This window comes from Cavia porcellus, unplaced genomic scaffold (genome assembly GCF_034190915.1).
Source record: "Cavia porcellus strain 051 isolate PalLab524CR breed Dunkin Hartley unplaced genomic scaffold, mCavPor4.1 scaffold_10, whole genome shotgun sequence".
Lineage (NCBI taxonomy): Eukaryota > Metazoa > Chordata > Mammalia > Rodentia > Caviidae > Cavia > Cavia porcellus.
In genome coordinates this window covers 65,233,845-65,251,862 of record NW_026947493.1, presented here as the reverse complement: position 1 = coordinate 65,251,862, position 18,018 = coordinate 65,233,845, and the positions used below count along the sequence as shown (strand labels likewise).

The 18,018-nt window shown below is 34.8% G+C and overlaps 1 protein-coding gene across 3 annotated transcripts in view; it reads right to left on the bottom strand.

Annotated features, from left to right (window-relative positions):
• Positions 1-428: 428 nt before the first annotated feature.
• The window catches only part of Slc26a7 (solute carrier family 26 member 7), a 140,594-nt gene continuing 123,004 nt past the window's right edge, over positions 429-18,018 (bottom strand). For all 3 annotated transcript variants that reach the window (XM_063257547.1, XM_063257545.1, XM_023561744.2), the window contains 5 exons: positions 17,597-17,645; positions 8,732-8,832; positions 4,904-4,958; positions 4,718-4,821; positions 429-3,427 (listed from right to left, as the gene is read on the bottom strand). In XM_063257547.1, the coding sequence (XP_063113617.1) occupies positions 3,392-3,427; positions 4,718-4,821; positions 4,904-4,958; positions 8,732-8,832; positions 17,597-17,645 (345 nt within the window). In that variant the 3' untranslated portion in view covers positions 429-3,391. The remainder of the gene's footprint in view (positions 3,428-4,717; positions 4,822-4,903; positions 4,959-8,731; positions 8,833-17,596; positions 17,646-18,018) is intronic.

The window sequence follows — 18,018 nt, the reverse complement described above, 5'->3', positions numbered from 1 at the left end:
ACAGACAGACAGACAGAGAGAAGCTGGAATGTAGTTCAGTCCAAAGGCCTCGGGCCCAATCCTCAGTACTGAAAAAGAAAATTGTTGAGGAATATTGAATTCAGCTTAAAAATTCAGGAAAAACAAATAGCAACATATAATGAAGAACCTCTCAAAATAAATATGTAAATATTAATTAAAATTAAAATGAAAAGGACATAAATCTAGTTAAAGAGGATTGCATAAATATGGCCTTTAGGAATACTATGCCCTTATCAGCATTCCATAATTAATTCTTCCACTTTATAAGAACAAATTACTATGAATAATGAACTCTAGGCATTTTCAACACATAATACTCTGTGGTCAGTCCAAGAAAACAATATGTATGATTTGCTTTTTGAAGAGTAAATACTCTGAAATAATGGGTACAAATTCATCAAGCGTAATAGTTACCATATTTCAATTTATTTCCATGTAAATTGGTTGTTACATGCTGAGTTAGTACAAAGAATTATAAAAAGATAATTAAATGCATTAAAAATATAAAAATAATAAGTGTAGCATACTAAACTACATAATTCTTAACTAAAAATCTTTGGATTCTGAAAGCACCACTTAACTCCCTATTTTAAATCTGGCAAAAACTTACTGCCAAAAGCATATTCTATATTGAATCAGATCATCATAGAACACAAAAACGTACATTTCTAGGCATATATATGTTCAACAACATAGCAACAAATTTAGTAGCCACTACATGTCAAACATTATTAATACAAGGTAGTAACACATGAATGTTTGCATTTTAAAAGAAAGATCTCTTTAATCATTACATTATACATTTATAGAGGAGAGATACGTCAAATAAATTACCGCAAAGTGGTTTAAACTAAACCTTATAATACTGGAATTATATAATTGGGGTAAATAACCTTTAAAGTGAAAGATAAATGGTAAAATTTAAGACCATTTAATTTTCTTAAATGTAATGTTAATAATATTTTCCTGGCTACATATTTTAGACTTAATTTATATGTGCCACTACAGTAGGTCCCTAAATTGCTTTTAAGTCTGTTTTAATTCTTTTCAATTTTATTTTATCATAAGAAATAATATGAAAGAAGGTTATCACATACAAAAATAAGATGATCCCATAAAAAAATGTAGTGTCATGCTTTTAGCATTAGGACCTTAGTACTGCTTTTGTGTTGTTAGGTCTTACTTTGAAATAAACAAGTGTGTTTTACAATCTCATGCATCTAAAATTCATATTTAATTTTTGAACTCTTAGAACTAAATTTAAGACTGCTCTCTTCTGAGTGCAAGGGGAAAACCATGGGAAAAAAATTACATACCACTAAGATATGATCTTTCTTTTTCTTGAATTTAATATTAATATTTGACCTATGTTATTGGCTTTAAAGTGTTGTCCACTGAATTTCTACTATAAACACTGAAATACTTCTCAGACAATACTGTATCAGCATTAATGATGAAAGCAACATACCATCCATCGATTAACTATAATGATTTTAATGCCATTCATGGTCCATAATCTCCAATAAATTAAAGAATGCTTGCAGTGCATGAATTCAATTATAGGCCAGAGTTGCATAGCAAAATATCACATTACACAGAGCAAAATATATTTTCTTTTCTTGACTTTCTTTGACTCATGTTAATGGACTGAGGATAGTGAATTTTATCATCATTTAATTGGGATGATTTGATTGGACAAAGCATAGTGAAATTCCTATCTCTAAGTAAATTTTGCCTCTGTTACTACCTGCATCTTTCCCTGGAACACTGATGGGAATGTAAGTTAAGCTCATTTATTTCAATCTAAATTAGTGATAAAAGGATTGAGGTATTTTGGACTGAGTCTATTCTTTGCAGTTCATGTCAACAAAATTTTAAATAGTTGGATAAACTGTCAGAATCAAAACACTCCTCTTTCATTTTATTACATATTCCTATCTAGGATTTAATCTGAAAATTAAGGGACATATAACTGCTTATCACACCTTTGCTAGGGATCATTGCGATGCATCAGGAGTCAGGAGCTAGGATTTATTCTTACAGAGATTCATGAAAGCAACTAAAGGATGACTCTCTCGATTTTATTTCCAACCTACTTTTCAAAGTCATTTAAAGTATTTGGTTTTTTTTACACTGGTAATTACCAGAAGTGTTAAGATACTTTTAAGTCTTAAGTATAATTGTGTGTCTATGTGTGATTTTTGAAAATGGGAATTCTTCTTCCTGTGTATATCAACTAGATATATAAAAATGTGAAATTGTGTAGCATCATGCCATGAAATATACATGCACAAGCCTGAAACAGTAATGTCTGTAGTTAAGCCTGGCCTTCAGTGTTCACTTTTAAACTATCCTGTTGGTTTGATGGGCCTACAGATCATTACATCTATGGTCTCTAACAAAAGAAAAAGAAAACAAACTATGGAGACTTTATCCAGAGATAGATAAATATATTTTATTGACAGTATCTCTGAAATAAGAAAGTTCAAAACTACCGTTACTCTTACCCTGAACTAGCATAAGGCTAGTCTACCAGTGATATTTTCTTATCTAAAAAATCATATTTGTGAAAAATATAAAATAAGAAATCTCCAAACTCTCTAGCTCCAAAGAAACTTAAGCAGAAGACTTTAAAGGAGCAGGAATGTAAAACTTAGAGCTGTCCAATGTGAAGAGCCCAAGATTTTCCAATATTCTTAGCAAAACAGACAAATGTCAACATCTCAGTTGGGATATCCATTTTCCCAACACAAAAACATTCTTGGTTAAGACACGCAAACTTCAGGAATGAATGTAATGAAGGGTGTAGGAGGCAGTGATTTCCAGTTTGTGGTATATTCCAATTTGGTTTGTTTTTGTGAATTCTGTGCCCCATTGTATAAAGTAGTGTTTAGTCATATTGATGTTTAAATGGCTTTTGAGGAGAGTGGAGCCAGGTAATTGGCACATTTGCTAGGTTGTTTTTATGTAGTGTTTTCAGGTTGCAGGTAATGCTGGGGTTTAGCAAATGGCTTTTAAATATTCCAAATCTCTATAACAGAAGTGTTTCTCTGTTTTAAAAATTAACTTACAGCAATGTAAAAATAAAACAAAAGAAACTACTGTAATAAAATCATGTTTGTCCTTCAGTACATTAAAACTAAATGCATACTAATCCTTATATAAAATAGTCAAGGAATTTTTCTTAGTAACAAAGATATAAAAAATTGTTGACAGATCTTGACCAGTGGCTATGCAATTACTTAATCACATCATACTTATACTAGAAGTCGTGTGTTGAATTAAAACAACAAAAAGTTGTGCAAAGTGCCAGTATATGGCCTCTTCGGGGTAGCTGCTATAGACAAGCTCTCAACTCCACAAAAGGATCTCAGACTTCACTGTGGTCAGTGAGTTTGTTCGAACTCTGAAATACAAGAGAAAAAAAATAAGCATCTGCTACGTAGTCAACTCTTAAATCAGTACCATAGCAACAGAACAGTATCAACAGAATCCAGCAGGCCAGCCATGCTCAGAAAATGAGTTTCCTATGAGGTATCAGGGTATAGTGGTATAAAGATTCAGGCTGAAGATGAGACCACTGGCTTTGAAACCATTCTTCTGCTTGCAAATGGTGTAGTATCTTTGGGTCTCCTTTTTCCTATTACTAAGCCCCAAAATGGGGTAAGTAATAGTATCACTTCATTGGGTTCTGGTAAATATAGTTAATTAATACAGATGAAGCTCTTAGAATAGCCCTTGTACACAGTAAGACTCAATACATGTTAGGTGTTATAATAACAGCAATAACATTGCTATTATTATTTTTTAAATACATACTATTCTGATTGTAAATGATAGGGATGTCTCTGGCAGGCACCAAATATCATTCTAGGGATGAGGAAAGATAAACTTATTTCAAAAGCTTAAGAAAAATTGGAAGAAATAACAGCTTGGGAACAGTTGTAAAAGTAAACCTGAAAGCTAAGTCTTTGGAAGATAATTTTCACACTTCAAATCACGTGAACATTAGGCTCTGTAAATAATGTTTTTAATGGCAGTCAAAATAAGTTTAGATAGCCAGGTGTGGTGGTATATGCCTGTAATTCCAGCACTCTGGAAGCTGAGGCAGGAGGGTCACTGTGAGTTCAAGGCCAGCCTTGGTTACATAGTGAGTTCAAGGGTAGCCTGAACCGTATGGCAAGACTGCCTAAAAAAGAAAAAAAAAAAAGGAAACTTAGATGCAATGATGACGAACTTTTTCAAGCTTTCAGTGACATGAGCACCCATGGTGGCACACCTGCCATAGGTTCGCCACCACTGGTTAGAGGAAAAAGTAAGAGAGCAGAAAAAACAAGCTGAAAGGTTGTATGGAGAAATTTTGCATTTAAGAGAGAATTCAAAATTTCAGGATTGTATAAATCATGAAGGAAGCTTTAAAGAAGCCTTAAACACTTGATAGATGAATGCCAAATCCTCCAAGCAGTACCATTATTGGAATAACTTGCTGAACAACAAATTATTAAGCAATTGTTCCTAATGGTTGGAAAAAGAAATGAAAACATTTCTTTATGCGCAGCAGAGGACTCTGGGGTAAAGAGCTATTTTAACAGATTTTCGATGCTAGCGGGGTAAAAACTAATATAAAAAAATAAAGCTCTTGATATTACATTCTAGTTTTTCAAACAATTGCTACATTCCACCTAAACCAACTCACCTTATTTGAGTAGATATTACTTATTGCAGCAGATACTGATTCAAAAAAAATTGGCCTCTCTGAGTCTAGATTTCCACAGTACTTCATTGCTTTGATCAGGGAATCTACAAGAAAGCACAGGTGATATAAAGATATGCAAGACACCAAAAGGATCACATTCAATGGCAGACAAGGTCACTCCCTTACCTGGACAGCTGGCTAATGATACATCCATATTCATGTCCTTACAGTCCGTGTAAACCTGGAAGGGTCCAAACATTACACCTATGATTAATTCAGAATAACGGCTAAGAAAAAAGTAAAAGAGGCTTTAAAAGAGCATTAAAAGAGAAGACAAAAATAAAAATAAAACACATTTGTATGAAGTTAAGCCACCAGAGGGAGACATTGTTACATAGTCAGATAGAGGGGCACAACCCAGCAAGCATTTAGAGACTTAAAATCAGTCCAGTCGGGCGTCTACCTTCACTGCAGCTAAGCTCGACTGCTTCTATTCCCCACCATATTTAACACAAATCAAAGCGTTGCCTTCTCTTTCCCATAATAATGACATAAAATGGTTCTCAACTGCTTTTATGGGAAGTCAAGGACCTATTCATAAAGCGATGAGGGCTGGCCTTCTGCTGCCCTGATCACTCGCAGTATTCTGAGCACATTCAGACTCTCTAAATCCCACTCATGGATGGCAAACTGAGAACCTCACCAGGATCTAAGCCAACTTGGACTTCCCAACTTCCTTTCGTAAAGGTCCATCAGTGAGACATGCTAAGTAATTATCTTGGCACACTTCAGAGTCCTACCTCTTAAATTTTAGAAAATCTCAAGTACAAACAATGCATGAAAGGCTCTAATCTTAAATTCACCTAGAACAAAATCATACCATGAAATGCAGGGAAAGTGAATCTTGACAATCTAGCTACAGTAGGATAGATTTTGCTATATAACTGTGCTATATCATAGATGAAACTACAAAAAGCTGCAGTTATCGTGTGTTTCATCCAAAATTTCCCTATTTTTCCAGCAGCAAGCAGTTCTCTATATGTGATAAGACTTCTGAAATAATAGGAGTTGTACCACTTTAAGCAAACAAACAAATATATGAGCAAGCAAACCAAATACATATGGACCGAGACTTTAATATAAAATGGCTCCTGCTTTGGTTAAGTTAGAGTGATTAATTCAAGGTGACCTCTCAGTGTTTGCCTTTTTCTTAAGCTCAGTGAAGCACAAACACATTGTTATGGGCGGTTTGTTGATGCTGATAAATATAATCTCCAGTTCACTGACCTCTCCCGTGTCCTAAGTAAAAGAATAAACAGAAGTCACCCTACTTCCTTTAACCTACAACTCCTGGGAGATTTTGTCTCTGCTAAAGTGACTAATGAAATAGGACAGGAGTGTTATTAGAAGGCAGGAAGATATGCATGGTGAAAGAATCTCTGTGGTTCTTTGTTCAGGACCCTCTCTCAGGGAGGTTGAAACTAAGAAATAATATTTATTAGTTATGATATTATTTGCCCCTTATGAAATTACTGTTTTAAATAAGAAGAATATAATAGATGCTAGCATCATTGAGTATTTGTTAACTGCTAGACATTTTTTATTCACAACACAAGCATTACTACTTGATAAAACAGGTGTTCTTGCTCCTAGTTTACAGAAATGAAAAACAAACACTTTGATCCAGGCCATAGAACTAATATATGACTAATGGTTGGACCCAGAGTTTGTCTATCTTTAAAGTCTAAATTCTTAATGCATACTGTTATAATAACTTTGATGGAATAAACCAAATAGCTACATGTAAACTTAAGACGAGAAAACTGATGCAAAACTGTTGGTTTTGTATATTTATAGATGAAAAACACATACACAAGGGTAAATGTCATTTTTTGCCAACTTAAAAATCAATTGTATCAGTCAGTTGATTCTACCAAAGCTAGTATTTCTCCAAATTCTCACTGTATCACTTGTGTGAGCAATACCTGTGGTTGCTTCAAGATTCTGGATTAGAACTATGACTGGGCACCCTTCATGGAAAATGAGATCCAAGATCCTCCTGAAGCACACAGTTTACAATAGGACTCTTCTAGACCTCAGCAACACCCAGTAGGTAAAATTGCCAAACACGAAAATCCTTCCAGCAGGATAAGGTGACTTGTGGCTAGGAGGCTCAGGCAGGAAGACTGAAAGCTTGAGTCCAGCCTGGGCATCTTAGCAAGTTAGCAAGACCCCTGTCTCATGATTTAAAATGAGGGATAGGGAGGTAGCTGGATGGGCAGGCCTCAGTTCAATCCTCAGTACTGCAAACATAAATAAATAAACAAATAACCTACAGTGGATGGAGAAGAGGGGTAACGTGTTTGCAATACAGCTTCAGTTGCAAGAAAACCTAAGTAGTCAGTTTGATTTGATGCCCAATTATGCAAAGTTTTTATAGTGAACAATAAACAAAAAAGTTTATTTCATAGGGAAAAGGGTAACCTGCCAAAAATATCCACTGCATGTAAGACCTAAAGAATTTAAATTTTTTTGTATTATTTCTTTGCTTTTTTTTTTTTTTTTTTTTTTTTGTCTTTTTATCGGTACCAGGGATCGAACTCACGACTGCCTGCTTGCAAGGCAGGCCCTTATGCCGCTGAGCTAAATCCCCAGCCCCAGGGAATATTTCTTTGCATTTTAAATGTCTGCTAATCCAGAAACAAAAATCTCCTCATCTTTACAAATGAATTCACAGATGCAGAGTAAGGAGATGACTCCTCAGGGATGACAAGGGTGACTGTCACTAAGCAGTTTCCCTCCCCACACTCCTGTCCTCATTGTCATAGGAGAGTGAGACTGAAGCTGACCTGCATACCATTTTGTGTTTAATTTGAACTTGTTAAAGTAAATTTAAAATCAAAATTGATCTGAGACGATATCAAGGCTTCTAATCTGAACCCCTTAACGGTCTATATTCAATTTCCACTTTTGTCTACCACAGTAGCTAACACAAGACTGTCCCACCTTCCCTACACAAGTAGACAACTGGACAAACACACAGGGACAGCTGTATTTGGACCATGGCCTCAGGCAGCACAGGCCTGAGCTCCCGGAGAAAAAGACAACTCGGGCTAGTACCTGTGCAGCCCACCCGGATGCCTCTAAGCATTGGGCCATGGCATGATGAGGCAACCCAAGTGACATCCCAAAGCTTTATTTGGGTTAAGCACACAGAACTGGAATTCAGGGAAGAGTGAGCAGGTAAGACTGGTGAAGAGAGGGTTGAAAGGAGGCAGTCATGCAGAGAAGAGTTCCAGAAAGGTCCATAATTTTATTTAAGGTTTTGGCTGAATGTGCAGCCTCACATAGAGAGTCTTCAGAAGGTTCCAGGGTAAGGAAAATCGGGGATCAAGCACAAGAAGAGGAATGCTAGGCACAGGCACAGAGTTAGTAGGAAAACGGGGATACTGAGGAGCAGATACTGCCCCATCCTTAAGACTCCACCTAATTAGGACACTGAGGAAGAGAACTCAACAAAACGGAGGGGTGAATTCCTGTGGATGTAATGTTTACTTAAAAAGAAACACAATTTCCCAGGAACAGGCCAAGTTTTCCTTAAATTCACAGAGTTTGGTGTTCCTCCTTAAGTGGAAATGGAGGTTTGAAAGATCAGAGATAGTATTAGACCAAAAATGAAACTGGCCATGATATGGGACAATAGTCTGTGGTCACTAATGTCATTTGCTTATTATGTAGCCTATCCTCTGGGTAGGACTTTTCTCTATTTTTCTAGAAGCCCTATAAGTGGTCTGTCTAGCAGGTACTATGTCCGTCACATCTCAAATCTATGTCCTGTGACATCCATGAGAACACCCTAGCCCTGGCCTCACACATACACCCCTTAAGCCTGACAGGATCTCTTGAAAACAAACGTAACAAACTCAAACCACAGAGCTGAGGGAGTGGCGGGTGAAATTCCTGTTCCTTAAGAGAAAGGAAGCAATCAGTCCAAATCAAGGCTCTGCAAAATACCTCAACAAGCATGGAAACTCCAGAGTAGTCAAAAAAGGTCAACCCACTGCAATCCAGGATTAATGACCACTTCTCGGTAAGACAGGGCTGGGAAGCATCTTCTGTAGGAAGAACAGAGACCCACGTTCAGGAGGATTCTTAGATACTTGATTATATTGAACAATGAGAAAATAACAATGTTGTTAAACAATAATTCTGAACACACCTTGTAATATTTTTCAGTTGTTAATTATTTCTAAACATCGATTTTTTTATACCTAGTGTGTTATTCTAGGTAATTATTAGCATGTAACTCAGAAAAGATGGGGTAGTTTACCTGTGCCATTTCACAGGTAAGCAAACAGTCTCAGCAAGTTGCAGTGTACTAGAGAGTCTATATAGTCAGTGCTAACCACAAACTAGAACAGAGGTCTTTAGACAGTCTGAATAATGCACTCTTTTTCACAATAGTCTTCTTTCCTTGATGGGCATTCCCATGAGTAGAACCCTGTTTTGTGGTGCCTGGAGCCTACAATTTTTTTAAAACTTTTCTTAGTACATGGTTGTAGTCCATAATGACTACATTCATTGTAGGGAATTGGTACATGAACATAACATTTTAATTCTTTTCCCCTTTCCTGCCACATCCCTTTTTTTCTCCTAGCATCAGATTTATATATCTTATAAGAGTATAAATTTAATTATCATAAATACAGATCATGCACCAGACTAATGAAGGAGAATTGTACTAAATCAAGATACGTTTTTAGATATACTACACTCTGGATTATATTTTTTCTCTCTTTTTTCATATTACCTCTGCTTTTTATAAAAGAGAAAGCATTCGATATTTAAGCTTGTGTGTTTGAATTGCTTGCGTGTTTGAGCTTTAATTCAGCACTAATGATAGTTTAATATTATGGTCTCACAGTTGAAAACAAAGATGCACCTTGGGGTTTGTCCCACAGCTTTGGAAGGGACTGTGGGAGGCACCTTGAAAATGAAGTGTCATTTAGTTCACCATGAACCTGCCTAAGTCCACACCTGAATATATCTGCCCAAAACAAAATGATTTTACTACAGTGTTTATGATCCCTTTCTGATAGACATTCTCAGGACCCAGCCTCCTCACGTGTGATGACATTTCCACACAAAGACAGGCTCCATTTAGGGCCCCTCCGAAAAGCGTCATGACTCTCAGAAAGATTATCTTGGTTTAAGATTCCTTCACCATTAGTAAGGAAAGCCTAACAAATAAACTCCGATTCACTTAATATGAAATTCCCTGAAAAATTAATTCTTAACTTGGAATAGTTTTGCCATCTCAAAAGCTCAAGATTTTCCCTCATACTGCTTATATAACAGTGGGAGTGTTTTTCTCAATTTAGGTAAAAATGTGACAAGTGCATTAAAAACTGCTGCTTAGAGATTAAAAACAGGAGAGCAGAAAAATCTAGAATAGACACTGAAATTTTCATATAGTGGGAGCTAGTAGGAAAAGATTACCTCAGTAATTTTTAATGTATTTCATAAAAGGTCTTCAGAGAGAGAGTTTGTTTTTGACTTTCATTGATTAATAAAGGGTATTACTGTATTTAGGAAATTTTTTTAAATGTAGTGGTTGACAACAAATGGGTGAGAACCTATCTTTTTCTTCAAAGAGTTTATAATACCTTTGAATACCAAGGATAGTATTGGCATGTAAACAATATGATTAAAAATGAGAAAAGGAATGCAAATTTTCAAAAAAAAGAAACGTCCTCCTGGAGTGATCATACAAAAATAGCCTTATGGAAATGACACGTAGATGTAAGCATTCCTGCCATGTGAACAGCTTTAATTCAAACTAATGATAGCTTAGGATCAGACTCCTCCAGCGTGCTGAGGCCCAACCACATGCACAGAGCAGTGCCGTCCCCTGATTTCCTGCTTCTCCAGTGGGAAGGGGGCTAAACAGTTTGCATAGATTAAGAAAAATGTTTCCATTGGCTTCCAGTAGTAAAACAGAATTTCAGACAAACTTGAAAGCAACCACAACTTAGCTCATTCACTGACGATTCAGTTATAATCAACTTACCTGTACAAAGTGAGGTCTTTTATTTATGCTTTCAAGTATAATGTGCCCCTGCTCATGGTAGGAAGAGATAAGGATGAAGGAAAAAGAATATTCTAAGCAAAAACTCTTCATTCTACTCAATAGTGGAAGTTTGGATCCTAGACATATTTTTTTTTATAATTTTAGGAATATTTTATTAAGTTGTCAGAATATGAAAAATCTTTAACAGTTATGTATTAAGTAAGCAGACAACACAAAAAATATATGAAATACATGGCAATATACATACATATATTCAGAGTATATCTTTTCTTACAAAGTTACACATAAGACTATCATGTTTCAGTGTGCACTGACTAGTTTGGAAGGTTTTCTATGCAGTACTTTTTAATGTATTTGTTTTAGAAAATAGAATTTGTGTGGTTTCTTTAAAAGCAGCAGTGAATTAAAACTGGCTTACAACAATTGTACAAATCTTCCCAACTTCTCGTGTAGCAACAGTATGCTGGTAGCTTGAAATCAGTTGTGGTAGATGTATTTACACCACAGAAATTGGCAACCACTAGGAATCATTTCGTCTGTATAAGCCCAGCAAATCTCTCCTACTCCAAAAGTTGCTTAAAATATGCCAGGATATGACTGCTTAAAACTCGATACTCTTGTTAAAGAAAATAATCAGTAATTTTTGTACAATGTGGTAGCCTTGATTAAATCAATTGTTAAAAGCACTGACTTACTTGACAATAGATCTTAAAATGACACTGCCAAGATGATCTGATATTAAAATCAATCCTTTTTTAACCTACTTATACAGCATTATTCTTACTAAATAATGTATGTTTCATAAATTAAATACTTCAAAATATGCTATAATGTAAAATTCTTTGTTCCAAATTTCTGCAGAGAAATAGTATTACTAATCATCCTAAAACTTAAAAATTAATGAAGTATGAATTTGGAGATCTTTAGTTCTTATTGTTTATTAAAACATGTCACCCTCTATAAGAGAAATTAGTGAAAATAAATTATAATCTGAAATTAGCAATTGCTTGAGTCAGAAAAGGTACAAATGCATCACTTTTCCTGAAAGCAACTATATAAATTGTCAACTGAAGCTATGGCATAAATGCAATCACCCAATTTTATAACCAGAGAAGACAAATTTATTCACCATGGTACTTTACTGAGTTCAAACGAGACCTTAGAAGTTTATCACCTCAGTGCTTCAGGAAGCAAATAGTAGTTGATCAGAATTTCATTTATCTTTAGAACTTAAAAATACTATAGAGAAAAACAATCTGTATATACATTTACTAAGGACACTGAAAAAATCTACCTAAATGACTAGAAAATGATGACAAGGCACACTTTTAAGAAAAAAGTTCTGGTTTTCTGTTCTATTCTACTACATTTATTTCACTATTGAACTGTACTTGCTGTTCTTTTTATCATGTTATAATTATGTCATAATTTAAGTGACGCTAAATTACAAACTATGAAAGCATTTTTATTTTATCAATTTTGACATTAAAATTTTCCTTCCATTGTCTCAGAATATGTTCATGCCATTGCTTGCTTTGTCATTTATTTTTATATTTTAGTTCCCTATTTTATTATATATATATATGCACATACATACATTCAGGCCATCCAAATGAAGCAAAAGAAAAAAAAAGAAAGACTTGTGTTATGTAGTTGTGGGTAGTTGTCTAAATAAGCTCTTTTAAAAGGAGAAATTGAAGACAATTCTTCTAAATTAAAAAGAAAACCCTAATGATGAAGTTACCAATTCATTCAAATGAAAATTTAAATACAATGGGCATCTCTGAAATCCTTCCAAAAATAAGTGAAGTTTTGTGTTTGCATAGTAGCCTTTCAGTTCTGCCATTATACTGATTTTATGGATAGAACCTTGTGTTATAAGCTTCTAAACAAATCAGCTAGTGCAATAAAAATCACATCATCCTAGAAAAAAATAAAGTAAATGTACAGCTAATACCCTGCCTTAAGCAAAATGAAGTGAGTTTGGAGCATGTGCAAAGGAAACTAATCTATTCCCATGTGGGATGTGGTAAATGATGGGCTTTTTGTACAAAAAAATAACATTTCAGAAAGAAATTAACCATCAGGTGTGGGTGGGCAATTAACTCCAGACTAAGGAGCCAGCTCTTTCCTGTGGAATATTCATTAACTCCTTTAATTAAAAAGTATTCATAGCTGCATAATTTAGGAGTGCTTTTCATGTACTTCAAAAGATTCTTGACTGTTTGTGAGTCACTTGTAATTTTTTTTAAAAGTAAGTATTTTCTGTAGATACCAATTAAGAAGCAGATTTACATCTCTAATTTCCCCCCAAATTACACAAGAACCATTTAGAACAAAAAACACTACTTTTGGAAAATGTGTACATACTATTATTTCATTCATTCATGAATTCACTCATTCATTCAACTAGTCAGTTTACATACACAAGTGCTTACTTTAACTACTAGAGTAGGAAATGTACACACAGTGCACAAGTGAGACGAAGTTCCCTTGTCCTTCGGTAGACTCACAATCAAAGAGAAACTAACCAGTTGAACTAGTAATTTGAAGTATTACAAGGTCTGGGAAAAATAGAGATCTAAGAAAGCACAAGAGATCTGATATGGTACACAGAATGTCTCTTTTTCCCCAAAGATACTCATCTCCTAATTCTCAAGATCTAAGAGTAGGTTACCTTCATAGTAACAGGAACTTCATAGACTTTATTAAATTAAAGGTGTTGGGATGAGATGATTATCCTACGTTGTTCAAGTGAACTAACAGAACCACAGACAGGCAAGGTTGTCAAGAGATGTGGGACTAAAGGAAGACAACGCCCAGCTAGCCTGAAAATTGAGGCTGGAGGTTTATTGTACTGAGAGCAGGTAAAATGCACCTGAGAAAGCAGAGGGCCTCCGGAGTTTGAAAATGGAAAGAAATTGATTCTATTCTAGAGCTTCAAAAAGGAATATTGCCTTGCCAAAACCTTGATTTTATGTCTATGCAACTCATTTCAGACTTTTATCACCTAGAACTGCCAAATAATAAGTCGCTGATGTTTCAAAACTAAGTTTGTAGCAATAAGAAAATTATATGCCTGGACTGCTGATCTGGGGAGGGAAAGCAGTTGTTTATAGTTCAGGGTCCATCATGGACCCCAAAGCCATGTCTGTCTCCTTCACCCTTTAATATGCAGCACATATTATGGTGCCTAGGACTTAGAAGATGCTAATAAACACACACAAAAAAAAAAACCTTGATGAGTACTCAAGAATAAAAGAGCGAGCTGATCACTAGAGGATTCCTGCAAGTGAAGTAGGGGAGGTAGGCAGCGGATGTCAACTGGAAAATCACAAGTGAGCCAGGGAGACCTCAACAGAGAGCCACTGAGTATCAGGGTAAGACCACTAAAGTGCTCTGAGGACCCAAACTGCTGAATATGGTGAGCCATTTCAGCTGAACAGCTTGACTGTCATTCAGAGAACACCATGTTTCTATCTTTAATATGTACCGCTTTTGTTGATATCTCTTACTTACTTGATCAGGTGCTCAACTATGAATCTTTCCCTTCTGAAAAGACTGTTGGGGACAGAGATATTTTTTGTTGTCTTCCCACTTGCGTACTGCCTGACTCGGCGTATGTCTCCCTGCTTTGGTAGCTGTCAAGTCTACTCTGTAGTCCTCCAAACTCACTGAATGTCTCTTGGGTGACCTCACATGATATGCTTATCTCAAATCTCCAAACTAAATTCATCTTCCCTCCCTCAAATCCAACTCACCCCACCCTGGGCTGCCTATTATTTCTTAGTTGGGGAGTGTGAAAGCTTCAAAGTTATCATTTGTCTTATAGCACACTGATTTATTTTTAACACAACTAAGGATAGAATACAAATCATACAGGTGAACATGTAAAGGAAATTGAACAAAGAATTATAAGTTTCTGTGGTTAAATTGAGAGAAGAAATACAAAATTTCACCTTATCATTTAAAGAACAGAGAAGTGAGAGCAGGGCATTGAGACTGAATGAGAGACAGAAAACAAGGATGCTCCAGAGTGTCAGGAGAGAGAAGAGGGGGAAGCAGGAGAAATATTCTGAATAACTTCTTCTGACCATGATAGAAGGGCCATCGGAGACAAAGAGCTTCACTGGGACACAAAAAGGTGACTGGCCATCAGCTAGCGTTCTGTGCAAAGTGAGGGTGGTCCCAGGAGGCAGAGCAAGAGAGTGTGCTGTTCCAGAAGTTACCATTAGAAACCACTGTGTTACTATTACACAAGTTTCTTCTGAGAAGCCAGGCTGGAAAGAGTCAATGTGCCACAAGAAGCAGAAAGGCCAGAGAAGGCACTAGCTGAACTGTGTTCATGTTGGTATGGACCGATGCAGTTCATTTGTGTTTCTCTATTCAAGTCTGTAATATTTCCCTAGAGTTTATTATATGCTATAATATAGTTAATATTATAAAATGCACTTAATCAACTCATGCAAATACTCATTATTTATGTTAATGGACACTTTGTTGTTTTTCAGTGTTACGGAATATTTTAACTAATGCTACTATGAAAAATTTTGAATTGTTTTTTCCCCCATTGACAGGTTTCACTGGTAAAAACTTCATGGTATGGAATAGTCTTTTGGGAAAAACTTTGAACTAAGGATTTAATTTTTTAAATAGTTATAGGAAAATCTTTTTTGGTTTTTTTTAAATCACTTGTGTAAAATTATATATTATCTAGACTTTTCCCATAGCATTCAGATTTTCTTTTGGTATTAAGATATCTATAATATGCTCATCTTTTAAACATCTATGTAATCTGTAGTTCTGTATTTTTTTTTCTTGGGGCTGGGGGTTAGCTCAGTGGCATAAGCACCTGCCTTGCAAGTGTGTGGTCATGAGTTTGATCCCCAGTACTGATAAAAAGGAAAAAGACAAAAAAAAAAAAAAATATATATATATATATGTATTTTTTCTTCATATTGTCCCATATCATTTTTTCTTAGTTTTGTTTAATGTTCAATAATTTTATTATTCTTTTTGAAAAACCAAACTGGGATTTTTTGATCATTTAAAGTTTATCTTTTTAAAATTTTATTAATTTCTATTTCACTATTTCCTCCTTTTATTTTCATTGTTTCCATTTTGAATCTTTAAATTCTTGGTATAAATCATTAAATCACTGATTTTTAGGCTTTTTCCTAACATGTGCAGGTTAATATATAAACTTTCCTTAATTACTATTTTATTATATCCCATAAATTTTGATATGCATTTCCCTTGTAATTTAATTACCTTTCCTCTCTAATTCTCATGATGAACTCTCTGGACAACAGATTATTACAAAAACTTTTTACTAATTTGCAAATATATGGAGGTTTTTGGTTATTTTTTGCTGTAAATTTCTTTCCAGTAAAGATTTACAACTTATTCTCGTGTTGCCAGAAAATCTGCAGGTATCATTTCCATTATTTGAAATGCGTTGAAATTTGCATGTTAGTTCCAGCTTATGGGCATCAGAGAAACAGTGGGAGGTCAGAGTCTTTCTCAGCCACCTGAAGGGAAACATAACAGCACAAACTTGCCGCCCAGCCAGAGCCTCAGCATCAATAGAAGAAAAGATTGAGAAATGAGACAATAGCCAAATCATTCTTTTTTAAAGATATATTATAATCTTTATTTTTAACATTCAAGAAGTTAGTAAAAAGCATCTTATTTTTCACCTTGAATCTTCAGATTGACTTACTTTTTCTTTTTTTTTTTTTTTTTTTTTTTTTTTTTGGTCTTTTTCCTTTTTATCGGTACTGGGGATCAAACTCACGACTGCCTGCTTCCAGGCGCTTATGCTACTGAGCTAAATCCCCAGCCCCAACTTATTTTTTCAAATGTGTGACCTAGTAACAGAAACATATATTTGTCACTTCATTCTTTGGTAAGTTATGTCATTTCTTTAGTTTTGCTAAGAGTATTACTTATTTTCAACTATATATTTAAAGTAGTAAATGCCAGTACTTTTTAAAAACATCTAATGAATTTTTGAACTCAATTATGGGGCTAAAAGATTTCCAAAATTTGAAATAGAAAGTAAAACAGATATTTCTCAATTTCTAACAAAAATTAATTTTAATTTCCATTTAGAGTGAATCAGCCAAATATACAATATAAAATAAACCCAGTAAATTTTATTGATTTGTAATTTTAAAATCTATGATAAATAATTTAATTATTTCTGATGTCCATGTGTTATTTAATATCAAATTAAATGCTAGTCATAAAAGTTTGTTTTAACTCTGCTTTATCATTTAGTTAGATGATATCATAAGACTTCTCATTCATGCTTCACAGTAGCGGCTCACTTTCTTTCGTGTCTTTTATTTTCTGTGTATTAAGACAAAATCACATGAACCCCTGCGGTTGCAACAGAAAGATAAACTTCACCAGAATACACATTAATACGGTGACTCAACAAGCACCACAACCAAAACGTGTTGCTGTTACCTGATTTATCTTTTTCAGATAAGCATCGACTTCCAATGGCTTTACATTGTTGGCTTGTTTGGGTAAAAATCCAAAATATTCTCAAAGAAAAAATATTTTGAAGAAAATTTTTGTCCATGTTAAAGCTCTGATACTACAAACTTCAAACATTTTAAGTAAAAAGAAAGATGAGAAAGAGAAGAAACAGAAAGCAGGAAGAAAGGAGAGATAGATGGAAGAAAAAGAAGAGATGGGACGAGGGTAAAGAGGGAGGAAGCGAGAAGAGGAAAAAAATAAGAAAGAGGCTCATTTTTTTTTCCTTAAAACTAACTCACCATTGTAGCTACCACTGGATAGAGAATTGAGTAACGTGTTTTGTTCACACTGAAATAAAATAAATGAAAAGAAAAAAATTAGAAAAACAATTTGCAAAAAATGAGAAAACGCATTATTTCTTTCTCCATAGTAAATAACAAAAATTAGTCTCTATTCAATACTTTCACCAGCTTTGTTTCCAGAATATTGTGTACAACAAACTTTGAGATATGATGATGAGTGCTGAGTATACCTTAACTCAGTAAATGATGAACACTACCAAGTCAGACTATCTTCTTTAGAACATTTTCTGTAAGACCATTTATTTTGATTTCGGATGAAAAATTAAACTTTGGTGTGTATTCGTCATGCTACATAGAGGCAGAGCCACCAATCAGAGCTTTCACAGTGCACAAAAGTTAGCTCAGGAACGTGCCTGAGA